The sequence below is a fragment of the Ips typographus genome, linkage group LG14, assembly GCF_016097725.1.
Source record: "Ips typographus isolate SLU linkage group LG14, UJ_Ityp_2.0, whole genome shotgun sequence".
Taxonomy (NCBI): domain Eukaryota; kingdom Metazoa; phylum Arthropoda; class Insecta; order Coleoptera; family Curculionidae; genus Ips; species Ips typographus.
Window position 1 is genome coordinate 1,924,445 of NC_138435.1, and position 24,675 is coordinate 1,949,119.

Here is a 24,675-nt window from a genome sequence, read left to right on the forward strand (position 1 = left end):
TTTATTGTATAATGAGTACAGTCTAAGCTACCATCTCGTGCAAAAATTACTTCAATCAGAAGTTTAGAATGTGAGTTATGGCGTTTTTGTCATTCGAGGACAATAAATTTCACGTTTTTGCTAGTTCTCGGGTTTCTAGGGCTGCTACGCCCCTGCATGAAGTCTGACCAAGCGGATTTTTTTACTGTATAATGAGTACAGTCTAAGCTACCCTCTAACGCAAAAATCACTTCAATCGGACGTTTAGAATGTGAGTTATGGCGTTTTTGCCGTTCCAAGACAATAAATTTCACGTTTTTGCTGTTTTCTCGGGTTTCTTGGGCTGCTACGCCCCTGGATTAAGTCTGATGGTGGTGATTTTTTTTACTGTAAAATCAGTACAGTCTAAACTACCCTCTGACGAAAAAATCACTTTAATCGGACGTTTAGAATGTGAGTTATGGCGTTTTTGCCGTTCGAGGACAATAAATTTCACATTTTTGCTGTTTTCTCGGGTTTCTTGGGCTGCTACGCCCCTGGATTAAGTCTGATTGTGGTGATTTTTTTATTGTATAATGAGTACAGTCTAAGCTACCATCTCGTGCAAAAATCACTTCAATCAGAAGTTTAGAATGTGAGTTATGGCGTTTTTGTCATTCGAGGACAATAAATTTCACGTTTTTGCTAGTTCTCGGGTTTCTAGGGCTGCTACGCCCCTGCATGAAGTCTGACCAAGCGGATTTTTTTACTGTATAATGAGTACAGTCTAAGCTACCCTCTAACGCAAAAATCACTTCAATCGGACGTTTAGAATGTGAGTTATGGCGTTTTTGCCGTTCCAAGACAATAAATTTCACGTTTTTGCTGTTTTCTCGGGTTTCTTGGGCTGCTACGCCCCTGGATTAAGTCTGATGGTGGTGATTTTTTTTACTGTAAAATGAGTACAGTCTAAGCTACCCTCTGACGCAAAAATCACTTCAATCGGACGTTTAGAATGTGAGTTATGGCGTTTTTGCCGTTCCAAGACAATAAATTTCACGTTTTTGCTGTTTTCTCGGGTTTCTTGGGCTGCTACGCCCCTGGATTAAGTCTGATGGTGGTGATTTTTTTTACTGTAAAATGAGTACAGTCTAAGCTACCCTCTGACGCAAAAATCACTTCAATCGGACGTTTAGAATGTGAGTTATGGCGTGTTTGCCGTTCCATGACAATAAATTTCACGTTTTTGCTAGTTCTCGGGTTTCTAGGGCTGCTACGCCCCTGTATGAAGTCTGACCAAGCTGATTTTTTTTTCTGTATAATGAGTACAGTCTAAGCTACCATCTCGTGCAAAAATCACTTCAATCGGACGTTTAGAATGTGAGTTATGGCGTGTTTGCCGTTCGAGGACAATAAATTTCACGTTTTTGCTAGTTCTCGGGTTTCTAGGGCTCTACGCCCCTGTATGAAGTCTGACCAAGCTGATTTTTTTTACTGTAAAATGAGTACAGTCTAAGCTACCCTCTGACGCAAAAATCACTTCAATCGGACGTTTAGAATGTGAGTTATGGCGTTTTTGCCGTTCCAAGACAATAAATTTCACGTTTTTGCTGTTTTCTCGGGTTTCTTGGGCTGCTACGCCCCTGGATTAAGTCTGATGGTGGTGATTTTTTTTACTGTAAAATGAGTACAGTCTAAGCTACCCTCTGACGCAAAAATCACTTCAATCGGACGTTTAGAATGTGAGTTATGGCGTGTTTGCCGTTCCATGACAATAAATTTCACGTTTTTGCTAGTTCTCGGGTTTCTAGGGCTCTACGCCCCTGTATGAAGTCTGACCAAGCTGATTTTTTTTACTGTATAATGAGTACAGTCTAAGCTACCATCTCGTGCAAGAATCACTTCAATCGTACGTTTAGAATGTGAGTTATGGCGTTTTTGCCGTTCGAGGACAATAAATTTCACGTTTTTGTTGTTTTCTCGGGTTTCTTAGGCTGCTACGCCCCTGGATTAAGTCTGATGGTGGTGATTTTTTTTACCGTAAAATGAGTACAGTCTAAACTACCCTCTGACGCAAAAATCACTTTAATCGGACGTTTAGAATGTGAGTTGTGGCGTGTTTGCCGTTTGAGGACAATAAATTTCCCGTTTTTGCTGTTTTCTCGGGTTTCTTGGGCTGCTACGGCCCTGCATGAAGTCTGACCAAGCTGATTTTTTTTACTGTATAATGAGTACAGTCTAAGCTACCCTCTGACGCAAAAATCTCTTCAATCAGACGTTTAGAATGTGACTTATGGCGTTTTTGCCGTTCGAGGACAATACATTTCACGTTTTTGCTATTTCTCGGGTTTTTTGGGCTGCTACGGCCCTGCATGAAGTCTGACCAAGCTGATTTTTTTACTGTATAATGAGTACAGTCTAAACTACCCTCTGACGCAAAAATCACTTCAATCAGAAGTTTAGAATGTGAGTTATGGCGTTTTTGTCGTTCCAAGTAGCTCTGTAATTATCAACTTTTGAATTAAGGCAAACATGGCTAAATCGCTTTATTTTGACGTTGTAAAGACCTTTCAGGGACACCCTGTATTACAAATAAATTACTTATTGTACGTTGTATTGCTAATTTTCCTGCGCGTTTTCTCATTTCCTGGGAAATTTGCTTAAAAGTTCGTCAATATACTTTGAAGTTTCCTCAGAAATTTCCTCCGTTGATCGTTCGGCATTAATCTGGAAATTTCCGAATTAGTTAAAAAAAATAATTAATTTAAAAATAAGAAATAAAAAAATTAAAAAATTAAAACAAATTAAAAAAAAAATTAAAATTATAAAAAAATTAAAAAATGAAAAAAAAAATTTAATTAATTAATTTTTTAAATTATTATTTTTTTTTTTTAAACTTAACGGTGTAAACGCAATTTTACCTTCTTTAGCTTGTCGGTGTATTGTTGAACCACCTGATCATTGAAGGTGTTAAACGTAGTCAAACGTTTCTTGATGGTATCCTCGTTGTCGTCTGCGCGACCTGACGTTTTCGCCCTGCCCAACAACCTGGAAACGACAGTCAATTTTGACAGAGTGACGTGTAAATGACAGTTGACAGTTGATGTCACGTGACCAACCTGTCCACCAGCGTGCTCTCGGACGCGTCATAGAAAACGACCAAATCGACGGGGGCGATGGTTTTCTCGAACAAAACGCCCTGCTCCCTTTCCCGTGGGTACCCGTCGATCAAGTAGCCTTTGGTGGTGGGGAGGGCGCTTAAAATGGCCTCCCGCAGTAGGTCCAAAACCACCTCGAGAGGTACCAACTCCCCCCTTTCCATGATGGCGGTCAATTCTTGACCTCTTGGCGAACCACTTTTTACCTGAAAGTCTTTTAGTTTACAATGAGCTAAGAGAGGTTTTTTGCTTGTAACTTCTTTTAAACATTTTTTAGGAAAAAATTGCTTGGAATCAAATTTGTAGAGCGTGAAATTCTCTACAACTTTCCTTCTACACACTTTTGCGGTAACTAGTCAAATAACGGAGCTGCGCTCTTTTGAAGCGACACTTTGGAGTTCCGAAACACTCGAGTGCTTGGAAGACACTTTTTGGCTTGTAACTCCCTTAAATAATTTTTTAGGGCAAAATTGCTTAGAAACAATCTTGTAGAGCGTGAAATTCTCTACAACTTTCCTTCTACATACTTTTGCTGTAACTCTTTAAATAACCCGGCTAAACCTACACAAACCCATGCAACGTAGTTCAGTCACATTTTGGTCCACAACTTCCCCTTCTTCATTATGTATCTTAAGGAAACTTTCGAAAAAGGCTGGAAGCTATTTACCCTAAAAATTTCATTTAAATCCGAGCTGTAGAAAGGGAAATATGACAGTTTCAAAAAAGGGTCGTGCGGAGTACTGAACGGTTAATCTCTTAAACAGTAAATCAGTCTAGTTTACTAATGGTTTTCCCGGAAAAGTGTCAAATTCCACACTGAAAACACCTGAATTAACAAGGAAATTTAAAGAAAATCAGTTGCAACAAAGACAGAAGGTGTTAGACTATTCTAGAAGCTTCTAAATCTGTAATTTATGGTTTTTTAGTGAAGTGAAGTGGGTTTTTGGTCTGTAACTCCTTTTAAAAATTTTTTAGGGCAAAATTGCTTGGAATCAATCTTGTAAAGCGTGAAATTCCCTACAACTTTCCTTCTACACACTTTTGCGGTAACTAGTCAAATAACGGAGCTGCGCTCTTTTGAAGCGACACTTTGGAGTTATTGAAGCGCTTGAGTGCTTTGCAGACAGTTTTTGGTCTGTAGCTCCTTTAAACGGCCCTTTAGAGCAAAATTACTTGAAATAAATCTTGTAGAGCATAAAATTCCCTACAACTCTTCTTATATTGACTTTTGCTGTAACTCCTCAAATAACGGAGCTACGCTCTTTTAAACTTAGTTAAGTCATCAAGTGACATTTTTGGTAATTCCGGCCCTGTCCTTCAGCCGATTAGAATGATTTTTTTTTTACAAATAGTACAGACCTGTAGCTACTTACGATAAAAGATTTAATTAATTAGTTTTAATATTTAAATTATGAATTTTTATTCAACATGCAATAGGGAAGTTCCTACTTTTGTGGTGCAACCAACGTTTTTTGTGTCCAAAACACTGTTTTTAACAGTCTTTAGTGCTGTTGTGGTGCAACCAGAGCAAAAAAGCACTTTTTGAACTTATTATAGTGTTGTAGTGCAACTGGACGTTCTTTTAGGGTGCAACAAATGTTATTTTGTTTCTTTTTTCGAATATCTCGGAAACGGTTAGAGTTACGGAAATTTTGCGAGAGACAAAAAATAAAGAGCAGTTCAAAACAATTATTTTGAGTTTTTAATGTTTGTTGAAAACCCAAAAATAACCGAAATACAGAATTTTGAAAGTTTTTACTAAATTTTCAAAAATAAAAGTCGAAAATCTGGAATATCTCGGAAACTATTAGAGTTAAGGAAATTTTGCAAGATACCAAAAATGTTTAGAATGCCTTCTTACACTTGACTGATTGGGTTTACGTCAGTTTCAGACACTTCGAACGGTGTAAACGCGGTCAATTCTGGCAGAGCGGTATTTTCAAATTTGTGTTTTTTTTTGGACACTTTGTATATATTTAATCGTGTTGTAATTCAAGGAAGGTGAAAGAGCAGCTCAAGTGGAACATTTTGTGTTTTTTACGGACGTTGAAACTTCAAAAATAACCGAAATACAGAATTTTGAAATTTTTTTGTAAATTTTCGAAAATAAAAGTCGAAAATCTGGAATATCTCGGAAACGATTAGAGTTAGGGAAATTTTGCAAGATACCAAAAATGTTTAGAATACTTTTTTACACTTGACTGACTGGGTTTACGTCAGTTTCAGACACTTCGAACGGTGTAAACGCGGTCAATTCTGGCAGAGCGGTATTTTCACGGTTAATCCCTTAAACAGTAAATCAGTCTAGTTTACTAGTGGTTTTCCCGGAAAAGTGTCAAATTCCACGCTGAAATCACCTGAATTAACAAGGAAATTTAAAAAAAATCAGTTGCCAGACTATTCTAGAAGCTTCTCAGTCTGTAATGTATGGCGTTTTAGTAAAGTGAAGTTTTTGGTCTGTAACTCCTTTTAAACATTTTTTAGGGCAAAATTGCTTAGAAGCAATCTTGTAGAGCGTGAAATTCTCTACAACTTTCCTTCTACACACTTTTGCTGTAACTAGTCAAATAACGGAGCTGCGCTCTTTTGAAAGCCACTCTTTGGAGTTCTGAAGCACTCGAGTGCTTGGAAGACACTTTTTGGCTTGTAACTCCCTTAAATCATTTTTTAGGGCAAAATTGCTTAGAAACAATTTTGTAGAGAGTGAAATTCTCTACAACTTTCCTTGAAGCAACACTTTTTTTATTCTGCTCCAGAAGGGTTCTCATGCACAGCAAAGGGCATATTTATGCTTAAGAACCTTTATTTAGACGAAATAAGCCAAATTTTTAGTTTTTTTCAGAAACGTCAAAATTTGTATAACTCAAACTTCAATCTGAACGTGACGTCACTGCAATCTTACCGTGGACAAACTGTACTATACTCACTTCGTTTCTGAGTAGATCCCCGGAGGACAAATGGGTGAATCCATATTTGGCAACGATGCGATCGCATTGGGTGCCTTTACCAGATCCGGGCCCGCCCAAAATCCAAATGATGGGCACATTAATGTCGGGCAGTGGGGCCTATACAAATTGACCGATTAGAATGGGGAAAAACACACGGATAATGCGGTAAAATGCACTTTACGCACACTTACCATTTCAGATTCAGAAACAGTGGATCACTAGCACAAAAGTTGCTATTAAAATAACTTTGGGACGACCATTAACGAAATATTAGATCGAGCCAAGTTTAATTTTTGCGGTAAATTCAAGGTTAACTGAGAGATATTTTAATAAAAATTTAATGTTACGTAACCTCAAAAATGTGTCGTCACCGATTGGACTTACAGAGTGGCTCAAAAATTTTTTACATTTTGTTTGAACGGGTGCTGAAACACTCTGTATTTTAGTTGATAAATAATACAAAATTACCTTTGATTTGCACTTGCATTCATTCATCACTGTTTTGAACTTTAGTGTACACTCAATTTGACAGTTAAAAGTGACAGCTGACAGCAGTGATTGGTGCAAAAACAAACCACCAATCAAAAACTACCAACAGTGTTGCCAACAGTTTACTTGTAAATTTTCTGGTCAAATTGAAAAATATGTTTGCCGCTTACCATAATTTGCGCAAAAATCAGTAAAACGTAAATAATAAATTCGAGTGTAACACTCATCAAAGTGAGCGATCATTTCGCAAACTGATCGAAAAACGCGAACAAACGACTAAAAATAGTCGTTTACACAGGAACATGTTCGCGTTTGTGTGACGTCAGATTTTATGCAAAAACGTACCCCATTTTCGACTGCCATAACCTCAAAAATTCGCTCCTGCGAACGGTAGGGCGACCCAGTTTCGACTAAACTCTGTCCAACTTCAGCCCTGCTCCGATCGATATTTAGAGACAATTTTGTATGATTATTATCCGCTCCCTCTCTCCCCACTTTCTTTGCTTTGGATCGATTGGACGTTAGAAAAAACGCCACGTAATGCCTGAAATCTGCTCCATCTTTTGTGTTCTATGACATTTTGACGTAACTTGTCAAATAGGGGAGTAATTTAGGGACAAAGCAACGTGTGTCAAAAAATATGTGATTTTTATGGTGAAGGAAATTTGACGCCCTCTAGCGGCCAAACGGTGTGGTCAATCAATTCATGGGGGGACACTTTTGGAAAGCTTGAAGTCTGCTCTATCTTTTGTTTTCTATGAGATTTTGACGTAACTTGTCAAATAAGGGAGTAATTTAGGCTCAAAACATCGTGTGTCAAAAAATTGGTGATTTTATGGTGAAGGAACTTTAACGCCTTCTAGCGGCCAAACGGTGTGATCAATAAATTCATGGGGGGACACTTTTGGAAAGCTTGAAGTCTGCTCTATCTTTTGTTTTCTATGACATTTTGACGTAACTTGTCAAATAAGGGAGTAATTTAGAGTCAAAGCAACGTGTGTCAAAAAATATGTGATTTTTATGGTGAAGGAACTTTAACGCCCTCTAGCGGCCAAACGGTGTTATCAATCAACTCATGTGGGGATATTTTTAGAAAGCTTGAAATCTGCTCTATCTTTTGTTTTCCATGACATTTTGACGTAACTTGTCAAATAAGGGAGTAATTTAGAGTCAAAGCAACGTGTGTCAAAAACTATGTAATTTTATGGTGAAGGAACTTTGACGGCCTCTAGCGAGCAAACGGTGTGATCAATCAACTCGTGGGGGGACACTTTTGGAAAGCTTAAAGTCTGCTCTATCTTTTGTTTTCTATGAGATTTTGACGTAACTTGTCAAATAAGGGAGTAATTTAGAGTCAAAGTAGCAGGTGTCAAAAACTATGTGATTAACTTTAACGTACGTAAATTTAAAAATTTATATTGTGATAACATTATTAACAAATACACGTAAAAATAGTTAACCTACAAGACACCAGACGACGAAAAGAAATCGTGCAAACTCACTTAAGTAAAGCGATATAAAAATATTTTGTTTTCCATACAAAAATTTCAGTAATAATTCACGAAATGTTGTTTTTTTACACACTAAATTATTTAAGTGTCTAAAACTGTAGGTACACCAAAAACACCTAAATTACTGCTACAAAGTATTAATTTGGACCCTAAAAAATTTGTTTTCATCCTTAAACCTAATATACTTTCTATATAAAAACCTTACAATTATTATTAAGGCACTTTTCTAATTTTATTATACTCAACGTGCATTAAATACCACAAAAGTATACAGAAAATCAAACTGAATTTGACTGACGTCACACACGAAAGTATTGAATTATATAATAAACGTCATCAATCCGTAAGTAACATTTTTTGTTTTTGTTGAAATGTATGACGTCATTGCAATTTAGTTTGATTTTCCGTGTATAATCACTTGGGCCAAAGCCTACTTGGACCCTGTCACCTCTGACAGCCACTGTCCGTACAATACAAAAATAACAATTATTAGTTGTACTATAGTATGTCACCTAAACAATTAACAACAATCTCATCATTCCTATAAAAATTATTGCTTATCCATAATATGCTATAAAGTCACTTTTTTTCTCGTTACATCCACCAGGTCACGTGTGTGTCTCATCACTACTCACAGCCAATGAATTGCCAACATCATGGAAACGACACGCTTCAAATGTGATTTTCCAACACCGGACGATTCAGATTGCCATTGGTCACATTACCGTTAGTCACGTGATTACTGATTGTGGTGATTGGTTCCAAATCGTGCAGGGTGGCGTCTCCGTTAACGGTGTGACCTGTTTGTGTTCAAATTAGTGACGGGCAAATTACCGGTAAAGTAAATATTTAACTTTACTAGGAAAATTTGTTTTCTCCCTGACTGTACCAAATTTTTTCACGTTAGTGGGTAGGAAATTTAATGAGGATTCCGAAAATGTGGTTAAAACAGTCATTTTCTCACTCCAAGAGGGTTTTACAGGTGATTTTGTCAGTAACTGTCTTTTCACATTGTGTTTCTGGCAATTCAAACTTTGATACCACTTTTCTCCCTGACTGTACCAAATTTTTTTGGTGTTTTTTCACGTCATTGGGTAGGAAATTTAATGAGGATTCCAAAAATGTGGTTAAAATAGTCATTTTCTCACTCCAAGGGGGTTTTATAGGTGATTTTGTCAGTGACTGTCTTTTCACATTGTGTTTCTGGTAGTTCAACTTTGACACAACTTTTCTCCCTGACTGTATCAAATTTTTTAGTGTTTTTTCACGTTAGTGGATAGGAAATTTAATGACGATTCCAAAAATGTGGTTAAAACAGTCATTTTCTCACTCCAAGAGGGTTTTATAGGTAATTTTGTCACTGACTGTCTTTTCACACTGTGTTTTTGGCAATTCAAACTTTGACACCACTTTTCTCCTTGACTGTACCAAATTTTTTAGTGTTTTTTCACGTTATTGGATAGGAAATTTAATGAGGATTCCAAAAATGTGGTTAAAACAGTCATTTTCTCACTTCAAGAGGGTTTTACAGGTGATTTTGTCAGGGACTGTCTTTTCACACTGTGTTTCTGGCAATTCAAACTTTGACACCACTTTTCTCCTTGACTGTACCAAATTTTTGAGTGTTTTTTTCACGTTAGTGGATAGGAAATTTAATGAGGATTCCAAAAATGTGGTTAAAACAGTCATTTTCTCACTCCAAGAGGGTTTTATAGGTAATTTTGTCAGTGACTGTCTTTTCACATTGTGTTTCTGGTAGTTCAACTTTGACACCACTTTTCTCCTTGACTGTACCAAATTTTTTAGTGTTTTTTCACGTTAGTGGATAGGAAATTTAATGAGGATTCCAAAAATGTGGTTAAAACCGTCATTTTCTCACTCCAAGAGGGTTTTATAGGTAATTTTGTCACTGACTGTCTTTTCACACTGTGTTTTTGGCAATTCAAACTTTGACACCACTTTTCTCCTTGACTGTACCAAATTTTTTAGTGTTTTTTCACGTTATTGGATAGGAAATTTAATAAAGATTCCAAAAATGTGGTTAAAACAGTCATTTTCTCACTCCAAGAGGGTTTTATAGGTAATTTTGTCACTGACTGTCTTTTCACACTGTGTTTTTGGCAATTCAAACTTTGACACCACTTTTCTCCTTGACTGTACCAAATTTTTTAGTGTTTTTTCACGTTAGTGGATAGGAAATTTAATGAGGATTCCAAAAATGTGGTTAAAACAGTCATTTTCTCACTTCAAGAGGGTTTTACAGGTGATTTTGTCAGGGACTGTCTTTTCACACTGTGTTTCTGGCAATTCAAACTTTGACACCACTTTTCTCCTTGACTGTACCAAATTTTTGAGTGTTTTTTCACGTTAGTGGATAGGAAATTTAATGAGGATTCCAAAAATGTGGTTAAAACAGTCATTTTCTCACTCCAAGAGGGTTTTATAGGTAATTTTGTCAGTGACTGTCTTTTCACATTGTGTTTCTGGTAGTTCAACTTTGACACCACTTTTCTCCTTGACTGTACCAAATTTTTTAGTGTTTTTTCACGTTAGTGGATAGGAAATTTAATGAGGATTCCAAAAATGTGGTTAAAACCGTCATTTTCTCACTCCAAGAGGGTTTTACAGATTATTTTGTCAGTGACTGTCTTTTTACACTGTGTTTCTGGTAGTTCAACTTTGAAACGACTTTTCTCCCTGATTGTACCAAATTTTTTAGTGTTTTATCACTTTAGTGGATAGGAAATTTAATGAGGATTCCAAAAATGTGGTTAAAACAGTCATTTTCTCACTCCAAGAGGGTTTTACAGGTGATTTTGTCAGTGACTGTCTTTTCACATTGTGTTTCTGGCAATTCAAACTTTGATACCACTTTTCTCCCTGACTGTACCAAATTTTTTGGTGTTTTTTCACGTCATTGGGTAGGAAATTTAATGAGGATTCCAAAAATGTGGTTAAAACAGTCATTTTCTCACTCCAAGAGGGTTTTATAGGTAATTTTGTCAGTGACTGTCTTTTCACATTGTGTTTCTGGTAGTTCAACTTTGACACCACTTTTCTCCTTGACTGTACCAAATTTTTTAGTGTTTTTTCACGTTAGTGGATAGGAAATTTAATGAGGATTCCAAAAATGTGGTTAAAACCGTCATTTTCTCACTCCAAGAGGGTTTTACAGATTATTTTGTCAGTGACTGTCTTTTTACACTGTGTTTCTGGTAGTTCAACTTTGAAACGACTTTTCTCCCTGATTGTACCAAATTTTTTAGTGTTTTATCACTTTAGTGGATAGGAAATTTAATGAGGATTCCAAAAATGTGGTTAAAACCGTCATTTTCTCACTCCAAGAGGGTTTTACAGATTATTTTGTCAGTGACTGTCTTTTTACACTGTGTTTCTGGTAGTTCAACTTTGAAACGACTTTTCTCCCTGATTGTACCAAATTTTTTAGTGTTTTATCACTTTAGTGGATAGGAAATTTAATGAGGATTCCAAAAATGTGGTTAAAATAGTCATTTTCTCACTCCAAGAGGGTTTTATAGGTGATTTTGTCACTGACTGTCTTTTCACACTGTGTTTCTGACAGTTCAAATTTTGACGCCAGTTTTCTCCCTGACTGTACCAAATTTTTCAGTGTTTTTTCGCGTTATTGAGTAGGAAATTTAATGAGGATTTCAAAAATGTGGTTAAAATAGTCATTTTCTCACTCCAAGAAGGTTTTATAGGTGATTTTGTCAGTGACTGTCTTTTCACACTGTGTTTCTGGCAATTCAAACTTTGACGCCACTTTTCTCCTTGACTGTACCAAATTTTTTAATGTTTTTTCACGTCATTGGATAGGAAATTTAATGAGGATTCCAAAAATGTGGTTAAAACAGTCATTTTCTCACTCCAAGAGGGTTTTATAGGTAATTTTGTCAGTGACTGTCTTTTCACATTGTGTTTCTGGTAGTTCAACTTTGACATCACTTTTCTCCCTGACTGTACCAAATTTTTTTGTGTTTTTTCATGTTAGTGGGTAGGAAATTTAATGAGGATTCCAAAAATGTGGTTAAAATAGTCATTTTCTCACTCCAAGAAGGTTTTATAGGTGATTTTGTCAGTGACTGTCTTTTCACACTGTGTTTCTGGCAATTCAAACTTTGACGCCACTTTTCTCCTTGACTGTACCAAATTTTTTAATGTTTTTTCACGTCATTGGATAGGAAATTTAATGAGGATTCCAAAAATGTGGTTAAAACAGTCATTTTCTCACTCCAAGAGGGTTTTATAGGTGATTTTGTCAGTGACTGTTTTTTCACACTGTGTTTCTAGCAATTCAAACTTTAACACCATTTTTCTCCCCGACTGTACCAAATTTTTTAGTGTTTTTTCACGTTAGTGGATAGGAAATTTAATGAGGATTCCAAAAATGTGCTTAAAACAGTAATTTTCTTACTCCAAGAAGGGTTTATAGGTGATTTTGTCAGTGACTGTCTTTTCACATTGTGTGACTACAATTTGTTGCAACAAACCAGTTTTTCTTAAATAACTCAAAAACGGTGAAAGTTACAAAAAAACTGCAAGAGACCAAAAATGTTCCTAATCAACTCCCTAACCCAACACCGTAAGTTTTCAGGACAGTTTTTGCTTTACACCACGGGAAAGAGCAGCTCAAGACGGTTAATTTAAGTGGTTCAACTTTCCAGAACTCCCAAAAATAACTGACTTACAGGGTGTTCAAATTTCAGACTACAATTTGTTGCACCAAACCAGTTTTTGCTAAATCAGATACGATAAGAGTTACCACGTACCGTTTGACAGGTGCCCGTTCGGAATGTGACCGTTGCGGTTCGGAATGTGACCGTTAGCCTGTGGATGCACCGTTTCTGGCACAGTCTCACCTTCCTGGACATTATTCAGCATATACTCGATATGTTGTTTCACCACGTTCTTAAAGTCTTCCTGCACCGGGACTGTGTCAGTGTCGCCATCTACCTGAATGATGATGTTTTATTGTAATTCAATTTACGCAAAATGGTCCCGGACGGCCGGGACTTAACCTACAATTGTCAGCCGCCCAATATTGTCCATGGTTTTCAGCATGGGCAACGTGGATTCCCTGAAGATTTCCAAACGGCGTCGAAACGCCGTGACGCTGTCGTCCAACTGACCTTTCCCCAGTTGCAATTTCGAACAATCCAACAGAATAATGGTCGGTTTTTGTTTGTACTGCGGCAAAATGAAAATAATTAAAAATTTACTTAACCTAGAACCAATACTACAAACAGTTTGCGGTGTTTTTATTATTAATTGTTAATAATCACTAGAGTCCGGATTTCTAGGAATCTAGTTTGAAAATATGTATTGGAAATACACTAAGGAAGCTCCAAAATGCGTTGCAAAAGCTTACAAAACAGCCTGGAAGCTTCTAGAGCAGTTTAACAGCTTCTAGAACCGTCTACAAGGTTTCAAATGCCTTAGAAGCAGTCTAGAAGCTTCAATGTTCTTTAAACTGCTCAAAAACTTTCCAAATGCTCCTAAAGTAGTCTAAAAAGGTTTTAAAACATTACAGAAAGTCCAAAATGCTTCTCAAACTGTTGAAAGCCTTCAAGAACAGTCTAGAAGTTTCAATGCTCTTTAAACTGTTCAAACACTTTCCAAATTTGACAGTTATGAATAGGTGAAACAACTTCCTAATGACATTTGATAGTTTTGAGGTTTCTGAGAGTAATTTTGACAGTTTTCAGTTGCTAAAACACTTTTTTGACATTATTCGACAGTTGTAAGACAGTCAAAGCCATAAAAAATTTCAAAACTCTGTTTAAAATGCTTCTAAGGCAGTTTCACAAAATTTCTAGAATTTGAACTGAAAAAAGGTAAAAAAAATTGCTTTTCTTAAAGAATTTTGTGCTTTTTAAGCGTTTTTTTTTCACAATTTTAGTGCTATTGGATAGAAAATTTAATGAGGATTCCAAAAATGTGTTAAAAACAGTCATTTTCTCACTCCAAGATGGTTTTATAGGTGATTTTGTCACTGACTGTCCTTTCACACTATGTTTCCGGCAATTCAAACTTTGACACCACTTTTCTCCGTGACTGTACCAAATTTTTTAGTTTTTTTTCACATCATTGGATAGGAAATTTAATGAGGATTCCAAAAATGTGCTTAAAACAGTCATTTTCTCACTCCAAGTGTGTTTTATGGGCAATTTTGTCTCTGACTGTTCTTTCAAACTGTTTTCTTGGTAGTTCAAACTTTGACACCGCTTTTCTCCCTGACTGTATCAAATTTTTTAGTGTTTTTTCACGTTATTGGATAGGAAATTTAATAAGGATTTCAAAAATGTTCTTAAAACAGTCATTTTCTCACTCCAAGAGGGTTTTATAGATGATTTTGTCCCTGACTGTCCTTTCACACTGTGTTTCTGGCAATTCAAACTTTGACACCGCTTTTCTCCCTGACTGTACCAAATTTTTTAGTGTTTTTCCACGTTATTGAATAGGAAATTTAATGAGGATTCCAAAAATGTGCTTAAAACAGTCATTTTCTCACTCCAAGTGTGTTTTACGGGCAATTTTGTCTCTGACTGTTCTTTCAAACTGTTTTCTTGGTAGTTCAAACTTTGACACCGCTTTTCTCCCTGACTGTATCAAATTTTTTAGTGTTTTTTCACGTTATTGGATAGGAAATTTTATGAGGATTCCAAAAATGTGGTTAAAACAGTCATTTTCTCACTCCAAGAAGGGTTTATAGGTGATTTTGTCACTGACTGTCCTTTCACACTGTGTTTCCGGCAATTCAAACTTTGACACCACTTTTCTCCGTGACTGTACCAAATTTTTTAGTTTTTTTTCACATCATTGGATAGGAAATTTAATGAGGATTCCAAAAATGTGGTTAAAACAGTCATTTTCTCACTCCAAGAAGGGTTTATAGGTGATTTTGTCACTGACTGTCCTTTCACACTGTGTTTCCGGCAATTCAAACTTTGACACCACTTTTCTCCGTGACTGTACCAAATTTTTTAGTGTTTTTTTCACGTTATTGAATAGGAAATTTAATGAGGATTCCAAAAATGTGCTTAAAACAGTCATTTTCTCACTCCAAGTGTGTTTTACGGGCAATTTTGTCTCTGACTGTTCTTTCAAACTGTTTTCTTGGGAGTTCAAACTTTGACACCGCTTTTCTCCCTGACTGTATCAAATTTTTTAGTGTTTTTTCACGTTATTGGATAGGAAATTTAATGAGGATTCCGAAAATGTGGTTAAAACAGTCATTTTCTCACTCCAAGAAGGTTTTATAGGTGATTTTGTCCCAGACTGTCCTTTCACACTGTGTTTCTGGCAATTCAAACTTTGACCCCACTTTTCTCCCTGACTGTATCAAATTTTTTTATGTTTTTTCACGTTATTGGATAGGAAATTTAACGAGGATTCCAAAAATGTGGTTAAAACAGTCATTTTCTCACTCCAAGAGGGTTTTATAGGTGATTTTGTCAGTGACTGTCTTTTCACACTGTGTTTCTGACAAATTTTGACACAACTTTTCTCCCTGACTATACCAAATTTTTTAGTGTTTTTTCACGTTATTGAATAGGAAATTTAATAAGGACTTCAAAAATGTTCTTAAAACAGTCATTTTCTCACTCCAAGAGGGTTTTATAGACGATTTTTTCCCTGACTGTCCTTTCACACTGTGTTTCTGGCAATTCAAACTTTGACACCGCTTTTCTCCCTGACTGTACCAAATTTTTTAGTGTTTTTTTCACGTTATTAAATAGGAAATTTAATGAGGATTCCAAAAATGTGCTTAAAACAGTCATTTTCTCACTCCAAATGTGTTTTACGGGCAATTTTGTCTCTGACTGTTCTTTCAAACTGTTTTCTTGGTAGTTCAAACTTTGACACCGCTTTTCTCCCTGACTGTACCAAATTTTTTAGTATTTTTTCACGTCATTGGATAGGAAATTTAATAAGGATTCCAAAAATGTGTTTAAAACAGTCATTTTCTCACTCCAAGAGGGTTTTATAGGTAATTTTGTCAGTGACTGTCTTTTCACACTGTATTTCTGGCAATTCAAACTTTGACACCACTTTTCTCCCTGACTGTATCAAATTTTGTAGTATTTTCTCACGTTATTGAATAGGAAAATTAATGAGGATTCCAAAAATGTGGTTAAAACAGTCATTTTCTCACTCCAAGAAGGTTTTATAGGTGATTTTGTCACTGACTGTCTTTTGAGACTGTGTTTCTGGCAATTCAAGCTTTGACACCACTTTTCTCCCTGACTGTACCAAATTTTCTAGTATTTTTTCACGTTATTGAATAGGAAATTTAATGAGGATTCCAAAAATGTGCTTAAAACAGTCATTTTCTCACTCCAAGAAGGTTTTATAGGTGATTTTGTCAGTGACTGTCTATTCACACTGTGTCCGGCAATTCAAACTTTGACACCACTTTTCTCCTTGACTGTACCAAATTTTTTAGTGTTTTTTCACGTTAGTGGATAGATAATTAAATGAGGATTCCAAAAATGTGGTTAAAACAGTCATTTTCTCACAAATGCCCCTTAGAAATTTTAAAACTCGCAACCTTCATTGCTCTTTAAGTTGTGATTGCTCCACAACTTTAAAAATTCACCATAAATTCAGTTTTTCAGTTAGAAGCTTAATTTTTTTACACAATAAAGCCCAAAGTGTCTAGAATATTCTATAAAATTCTCATAAATCTTCCTCATTAATCTTGGAAGATACAGAGCTTTAACCAAGTGCCTGCACCAAAAAAAAACAACCAGGTAAGGAAGAAATTCAATTGAAACCATTCTAAAGGTAATTTTAACAGTTTTGAACCCGGAAAACAGTTTTCTGACACAATTTGACAGTTCTGAATAGGTGAAACAACTTCCTGATGATATTTGATAGTTTTAAGGCTTCTGAGAGTAATTTTGACAATTTTCTGACTTTTCTGACAGTCGAAGCCATAAAAAAATGTTGAAAAAAGCTTCAAAATATTTCTAGAACTCAAAAAAGATTTAAAAAATGCTTTTTAAGTGTTTTTTTCACGATTTCAGTGTTTTTTAATCCAGACCCTAACAAATCTCTTAGGCCAACTTGAGGTTTAATAATTCAACTACCGAAAACACTAAATTGACCCCCAAAAAACATGTTATTACATAAATATTTAAAAACTTTTCCAAAATAGAACATTCTGAACGCGAAGATGGCCACCATCTGGTGAAAATCCCAGATAAAAATTAATTCGTACGATACATACAAACTTGTACAGTTTTCCATTATTGATACGATAATTACACGAACTGGGGGGGGCCCCGGAAGGTCGGGCAAAAAATGGGGGGAACCCTGAGACTACGTAATGACCATAATTGCGCATGAGATGAATTTATATTAACCACCCTCCCAAAGCGAGGGAAAAAACCGGTTTGTTATTTAGAAAATTGTCGAGGACAAACCAATTAACCTAAAAATCTACTTTAGTAAAAAGAAAAACGTGAATTTGAGTGAAAAAATATCAAAATTGACTTACCTTGGATTCGAATTCGTGGGCCTGATCCATGTTTCTGGGAAATCCATCCAAAATGATGCCCTTGGCCTCGATATTGCGCTCCATTTGATCCTCCACGTACTTCATGACTATGGCGAAGGGCACCAGCTCCCCATTAGTGATGCACTCTCTGATTTCGGTGATTTCGTGTCGTTGGGGATCCGCCACGTCAGCGGCAGCCCTAAATTGTTATTAAGGAAATTTCATTCTCTACAAGATTGTATTAATGGGTTTTTGCCCTTAAGGGCCTAATTAAGGAGTTACAAGCCAAAAAGTGACACGGTGCACCAAACTGATTTTTTCAAACTAACTCCGTTTCGACTGAGAGTAACTCCGTTATTTAAGCAGATACAAAAATATGTAAATAAAGAAAATTGTAGGAAATTAAATTTTCTACAAGATTGTATTAGTAGGTTTTTGCTCTTAAGGGACTCATTAAGGAGTTACAAGCCAAAAAGTGACAGGATGCACCAAACTGGTTTTGGTGACATCAAGTGACATTTTTGGTAATTCCGGCCCTGTCCTTCAGCCGATTAGAATGATTTTTTTTTACAAATAGTACAGACCTGTAGCTACGTACGATAAAAGATTTAATTAATTAGTTTTAATATTTAAATTATGAATTTTTATTCAACATGCAATAGGGAAGTTCCTACTTTTGTGGTGCAACCAACGTTTTTGTGTCCAAAACACTGTTTTTAACAGTCTTTAGTGCTGTTGTGGTGCAACCAGAGCAAAAAAGCACTTTTCGACCTTATTATAGTGTTGTAGTGCAACTGAACGTTCTTTTAGGGTGCAACAAATGTTTTTTTGTTTTTTTCCGAATATCTCGGAAACGGTTAGAGTTACGGAAATTTTGCGAGAGGCAAAAAATAAAGAGCAATTCAAAACAATTATTTTGAGTTTTTAAAGTTTGTTGAAAACCCAAAAATAACTGAAATACAGAATTTTAAAAATGTTTACTAAATTTTCAAAAATTAGAATCAAAAATCTGGAATATCTCGGAAATATGTAGGAAATTTAATTTTCTACAAGATTGTATTAATGGGTTGTTGCCCTTAAGGGCCTAATTAAGGAGTTACAAGCCAAAAAGTGACACGGTGCACCAAACTGATTTTTTCAAAACTAACTCCATTTCGACTGAAAGTAACTCCGTTATTTAAGGAGATACAAAAATATGTAAATAAAGAAAATTGTAGGAAATTTAATTTTCTACAAGATTGTATTAATGGGTTTTTGCCCTTAAGGGCTTAATTAAGGAGTTACAAGCCAAAAAGTGACAGAATGCACCAAACTGGTTTTTTTAAACCAGTGCTTTGCAGACAGTTTTCGGTCTGTAGCTCCTTTAAACGGCCCTTTAGAGCAAAATTACTTGAAATCAATCTTGTAGAGCATAAAATTTCCTACAACTCTTCTAATATCAACTTTTGCTGTAACTCCTCAAATAACGGAGCTACGCTCTTTTAAACTTAGTTAAGTCATCAAGTGACATTTTTGGTAATTCCGGCCCTGTCCTTCAGCCGATTAGAATGATTTTTTTTTACAAATAGTACAGACCTGTAGCTACTTACCATAAAAGATTTAATTAATTAGTTTTAATATTTAAATTATGAATTTTTATTCAACATGCAATAGGGAAGTTCCTACTTTTGTGGTGCAACCAACGTTTTTTTGTGTCCAAAACACTGTTTTTAACAGTCTTTAGTGCTGTTGTGGTGCAACCAGAGTAAAAAAGCACTTTTCGATTTTATTATAGTGTTGTAGTGCAACTGAACGTTCTTTTAGGGTGCAACAAATGTTTTTTTGTTTTTTTCCGAATATCTCGGAAACGGTTAGAGTTACGGAAATTTTGCGAGAGACAAAAAATAAAGAGCAGTTCAAAACAATTATTTTGAGTTTTTAAAGTTTGTTGAAAACCCAAAAATAACTGAAATACAGAATTTTAAAAATGTTTACTAAATTTTCAAAAATTAGAATCAAAAATCTGGAATATCTCGGAAATATGTAGGAAATTAAATTTTCTACAAGATTGTATTAATGGGTTGTTGCCCTTAAGGGCCTAATTAAGGAGTTACAAGCCAAAAAGTGACAGGATGCACCAAACTGGTTTTGGTGACATCAAGTGACATTTTTGGTAATTCCGGCCCTGTCCTTCAGCCGATTAGAATGATTTTTTTTACAAATAGTACAGACCTGTAGCTACTTACCATAAAAGATTTAATTAATTAGTTTCAATATTTAAATTATGAATTTTTATTCAACATGCAATAGGAAAGTTCCTACTTTTGTGGTGCAACCAACGTTTTTGTGTCCAAAACACTGTTTTTAACAGTATTTAGTGCTGTTGTGGTGCAACCAGAGCAAAAAAGTACTTTTCGATTTTATTATAGTGTTGTAGTGCAACTGAACGTTCTTTTAGGGTGCAACAAATGTTTTTTTGTTTTCTTCCGAATATCTCGGAAACGGTTAGAGTTACGGAAATTTTGCGAGAGACAAAAAATAAAGAGCAGTTCAAAACAATTATTTTGAGTTTTTAAAGTTTGTTGAAAACCCAAAAATAACCGAAATACAGAATTTTAAAAATGTTTACTAAGTTTTCAAAAATTAGAATCAAAAAATCTGGAATATCTCGGAAATATGTAGGAAATTAAATTTTCTACAAGATTGTATTAATGGGTTGTTGCCCTTAAGGGCCTAATTAAGGAGTTACAAGCCAAAAAGTCACACGGTGCACCAAACTGATTTTTTCAAAACTAACTCCATTTCGACTGAAAGTAACTCCGTTATTTAAGGAGATACAAAAATATGTAAATAAAGAAAATTGTAGGAAATTTAATTTTCTACAAGATTGTATTAGTGGGTTTTTGCTCTTAAGGGACTCATTAAGAAGTTACAAGCCAAAAAGTGACAGGATGCACCAAACTGGTTTTTTCAAAACTAACTCCATTTGGACTGATCGCCCTTCAGCGACCTTTTAGGGCAAAAATGTTTTAAATCAATCTTATAGAGTGTAAAATTCCCTACAACTCTTCTTATATAGACTTTTGCTGTAACTCCTCAAATAACGGAGCTACGCTCTTTTAAACTTAGTTAAGTCATCAAGTGACATTTTTGGTAATTCCGGCCCTGTCCTTCAGCCGATTAGAATGATTTTTTTTTTACAAATAGTACAGACCTGTAGCTACGTACGATAAAAGATTTAATTAATTAGTTTTAATATTTAAATTATGAATTTTTATTCAACATGCAATAGGGAAGTTCCTACTTTTGTGGTGCAACCAACGTTTTTTGTGTCCAAAACACTGTTTTTAACAGTCTTTAGTGCTGTTGTGGTGCAACCAGAGCAAAAAAGCACTTTTCGAGCTTATTATAGTGTTGTAGTGCAACTGAACGTTCTTTTAGGGTGCAACAAATGTTTTTTTGTTTTTTTTCGAATATCTCGGAAACGGTTAGAGTTACGGAAATTTTGCGTGAGACAAAAAATAAAGAGCAGTTCAAAACAATTATTTTTAGTTTTTAATGTTTGTTGAAAACCCAAAAATAACCGAAATACAGAATTTTAAAAATGTTTACTAAATTTTCAAAAATAAGAATCTGGAATATCTCGGAAACGATTAGAGTTAGGGAAATTTTGCAAGATACCAAAAATGTTTGGAATGCCTTCTTACACTTGACTGACTGGTTTACGTCAGTTTCAGACACTTTGAACGGTGTAAACGCGGTCAATTCTGACAGAGCGGTATTTTCAAATTTGTGTTTTTTTTGGACACCCTGTATATATTTAATCGTGTTGTAATTCACGGAAGGTGAAAGAGCAGCTCAAGAGGAACATTTTGCGTTTTTTACGGTCGTTGAAACTTCAAAAATAACCGAAATACAGAATTCTGAACATTTTTTGTAAATTTTCAAAAATAAAAGTCAAAAATCTGGAATATCTCGGAAACGATTAGAGTTAGGGAAATTTTGCAAGATACCAAAAATGTTTGGAATGCCTTCTTACACTTAACTGACTGAGTTTACGTCAGTTTAAGAATTTTCAAAAATAAAAGTTAAAAATCTGAGATTATACGTCACAATTTGCTGGACGTCAACTGACATCTGTCACTTATCAAGTGTGGTCTTACCTCAGTAATTTCCCTAAACTAATATGGGTCCATTTAGTGTCCTTGGTGGTGTTACCGCACAGGGCAGCTTTATTACTCCCAGGTCCTCCGATCACCCACAAAACTGGCGGATAAGCAGGTGGTTTCAAGGCAACCACGTGATTAGTCCCCACCGAGACAATTTGAGTGCCCGGCCGATTACCGTTGGCTGGCTGGAAATTTGGCAACGTCACGAATGACAAATGACAGAGAGTAAGCTCTTACAATGACAATTGGCAACGTTGCCCCAGCCCCCTTATCAAATTCCGGAGGGTTGTCTTGGCTGCTGAGAATCTGGAAAAAGGCCGCCCTAAAGTCCTTGTACACGTCGGCAGGCGGTCGTTCCCCGTGAATCTAATAAGCCAATTGTTAGGTTAGGTTAGTAATTTTTCCGGTAATCACGCTACACGGTTTTGCACACTTAAAATGCAAATCACTCACCCTAATTAACATTTTACTCTGCGCAAAGTATTCGGCTACGGGAACGACGTTTTTATAAAAATTATTCAGTTCCATTTTAGCGAGGGACAGAACGACTTGTCCCAATTTGGCACCGTAATCGATTTGTCGTTCCAGCACCTTTTGTCGCCACGATATCAGAATTACGCCGTTAATCATTTGAATCTGCAAGAACCATGGTACACCCAAACAATCACGTGACCCACTCTGCTCACCTTTTCCGAATATTCGACCACGTCTCGCATGTTACGGGGATAGCCGGAAATCAGGTAAGTTTTGGCGTTGGGCGCCATTTTCATTTCGACCATCAACACCTCCGTTACGGTCCTGCTCGATAATTGGCCGTAGTCCGGGATATCTTTAAAAAAACACAACTCTTGTGCAAACGGGCTATTACGGTCCTGCCTTAATCGATTACTCTGTCAAGGTCCTAAAACAACTACCTAAAACTTGTTTGCGGCCTCAATATTAGTTAATTTAATGCGCATTTATTAATCTTTAACACTTGATTTAAAATCATAACATAAAAAACAACAAAATAACAAAAATTGTTAGGTTAATCTTGTCTCTGTCATCTCGTACGTCACTTCTTAATTTGTCATACGTCATTTGTCAATTGCGCGCAGCGTAGCCGATGCTAAAGCACTGGTGTCGGTGTTGCCAGATCCACCGTGGAATAAACTTTAAAAATTCACCACAAATTCAGCTTTTACGTTAGAAACTTCATTTTTTTTACACAATATAGCCCAAAGTGTCTAGAATTTTCCCCTCATTAATCTGTATACAGTGTTAATAAATTCGTTTTATGCGTTTTCGGTGCACGGGGTAGTTCACACGTGCCAATAAATCACACCAATTTACCTTGAAATCTGCTACCTATATTGATTAGGCTCGTGTAGCCGTCTAGAATGCGTAAAAACCGAACAAATATTATAATATCACCCCGGTAAAGCACAGCAAAAATAATTAACAAAAAACTTATTGGTATGACGTCACTTTTGTTTGTCCTCCAGGACCTACCTATTCACAGTTGTGACGTCAGCCCAATATTTATGGCATTTTCGATTGACATGTTTAGTGCAAAACCTGTGTATTGTCACACTGTTTCAATCGAAAACGCCGTTAGTTATTTTTTTTGCATTAGAAAAACTCACCGTTTCCAATGGCGTACTGTTGAAGCAAATCGGACATGTTGATGTGCACTATTTCCTTTTTTTCCTGCACCAGATTGTCGCAATGGGTCACCTTACCGCTGCCAGGTCCCCCTAAACACATTAAGCTGGCTAATTGTACGGAAATTTTAAAAGAATGCTTTGAAATTATTGATTGATACCGATTGATCGGTTTGGCAAACTAATGTGACAGCTGGACGTCAGCTGTCACCTGTCAAGTCACACTTACCAAGTACAAATATGACGGGAACTTTAGGCGATTCGAATTGCACTTGGGCGTCGTTGTGCATCCGAAATTTACCGGCAGAGGGCGTGACCGCGTTCCGGGATTGATGGGGCGAGTTTTGCGCCCAACTTTCCGTTCCTTCTTCGAATGCTTGAGAACCATCGCTGTGTTCTAACAAAAAAAAAAACATAATTAAATTTCAATTAAACCCTTACAATAAAAGAGAAAGTCATTATTCCCGGTATTACAGAAAACTATAAATCAAAGGAAGCTATTCAATATTATGCTTGCCCCATTCATGAGTTTTTTTTTTTAATTTAAATATCTCAGTAACGCGATTAGCTAGAAGGACGTGGTTTGACTAATTTTGTAGGATTTTTCGTGTTCTATGCAATGGCGTTTAAGTCAAAAAACTTTACCTGTATCTAAACAGATTCCCATATTCCACAAGTCAGCGCGAGTTAAGTGTAGTTGAGTAAAGCTCTCAAATCGCAAGGATGCAAACAAAATCGCGGATGCCGCGGCGACGGTATCGAATTACTCATGAGGGAAAAACCGACGAGTTTTCCCTCGTGTTTTCTAAAGCGACTCGTTTTCCCGCATTTCCCACGGTGGGCGATTACACGAAAACTGAAAGCGCTACGCGGAAAAACGCTGAATAATTAATTGTTGCCATTGGTGGGGGATGAAATCGTCATGGTTACAATATTATTATTTACCGCTCCGACCGCAGAGGGCGCATGTGTCCAACCCTAATCGATCCTGACCTGTAAACATTTTTATTGGTTCAACTTTCAATGATTAATAAAGTTGCGTTTTGCCGATATTTTACTTAATCGTTTCAATTAGATTGATTTGATTTGGAATATCTCGATAACGTTAAGAGATAGAAAATCGTATTTTACGCTGATTTATAGTAATTTTTATGCTTTTTCGAATGGCGGACGAACGAAACTGATTGGAGTTTTAATAACGGTGCTACGGCCATTTAAAAATTAAGACAACTTGAAAGAGTGCACTTTTTGTAAATTACATAGTAGGGACAATTAAGTGACCGGCCATAAGAATGTA

General features: G+C 36.1%; 2 protein-coding genes across 5 annotated transcripts; both read right to left on the bottom strand.

Annotated features, from left to right (window-relative positions):
* Positions 1–2,489: 2,489 nt before the first annotated feature.
* On the bottom strand, positions 2,490–7,112 carry LOC145737429 (adenylate kinase isoenzyme 1-like). Of its 4 annotated transcripts, none has more exons than XM_081992110.1 (5): positions 6,899–7,112; positions 6,044–6,181; positions 3,078–3,322; positions 2,880–3,006; positions 2,490–2,685 (listed from the first exon to the last, which is right to left on the bottom strand). In XM_081992110.1, exons 1-5 carry the CDS (start codon positions 6,914–6,916, stop codon positions 2,599–2,601), a joined length of 615 nt encoding a protein of 204 aa, XP_081848236.1. In that variant the 5' UTR covers positions 6,917–7,112; the 3' UTR covers positions 2,490–2,598. The 4 variants fall into 4 exon arrangements, with proteins under 4 accessions (XP_081848236.1, XP_081848233.1, XP_081848234.1 ...); XM_081992107.1 differs by lacking the exon at positions 6,899–7,112 and adding an exon at positions 6,724–6,869; XM_081992108.1 differs by lacking the exon at positions 6,899–7,112 and adding an exon at positions 6,533–6,689.
* An 841-nt stretch (positions 7,113–7,953) lies between these two features.
* LOC145737428 (adenylate kinase isoenzyme 5-like) lies at positions 7,954–24,237 on the bottom strand. Its single transcript, XM_081992106.1, is given in 12 exon segments — positions 7,954–8,864; positions 12,855–13,034; positions 13,104–13,272; positions 17,588–17,786; positions 21,730–21,969; positions 21,971–22,101; positions 22,189–22,371; positions 22,422–22,564; positions 23,068–23,109; positions 23,361–23,471; positions 23,608–23,775; positions 24,024–24,237. Coding segments are annotated over 12 exon segments (1,716 nt in total). The 5' UTR covers positions 24,046–24,237; the 3' UTR covers positions 7,954–8,736.
* Positions 24,238–24,675: the final 438 nt, after the last annotated feature.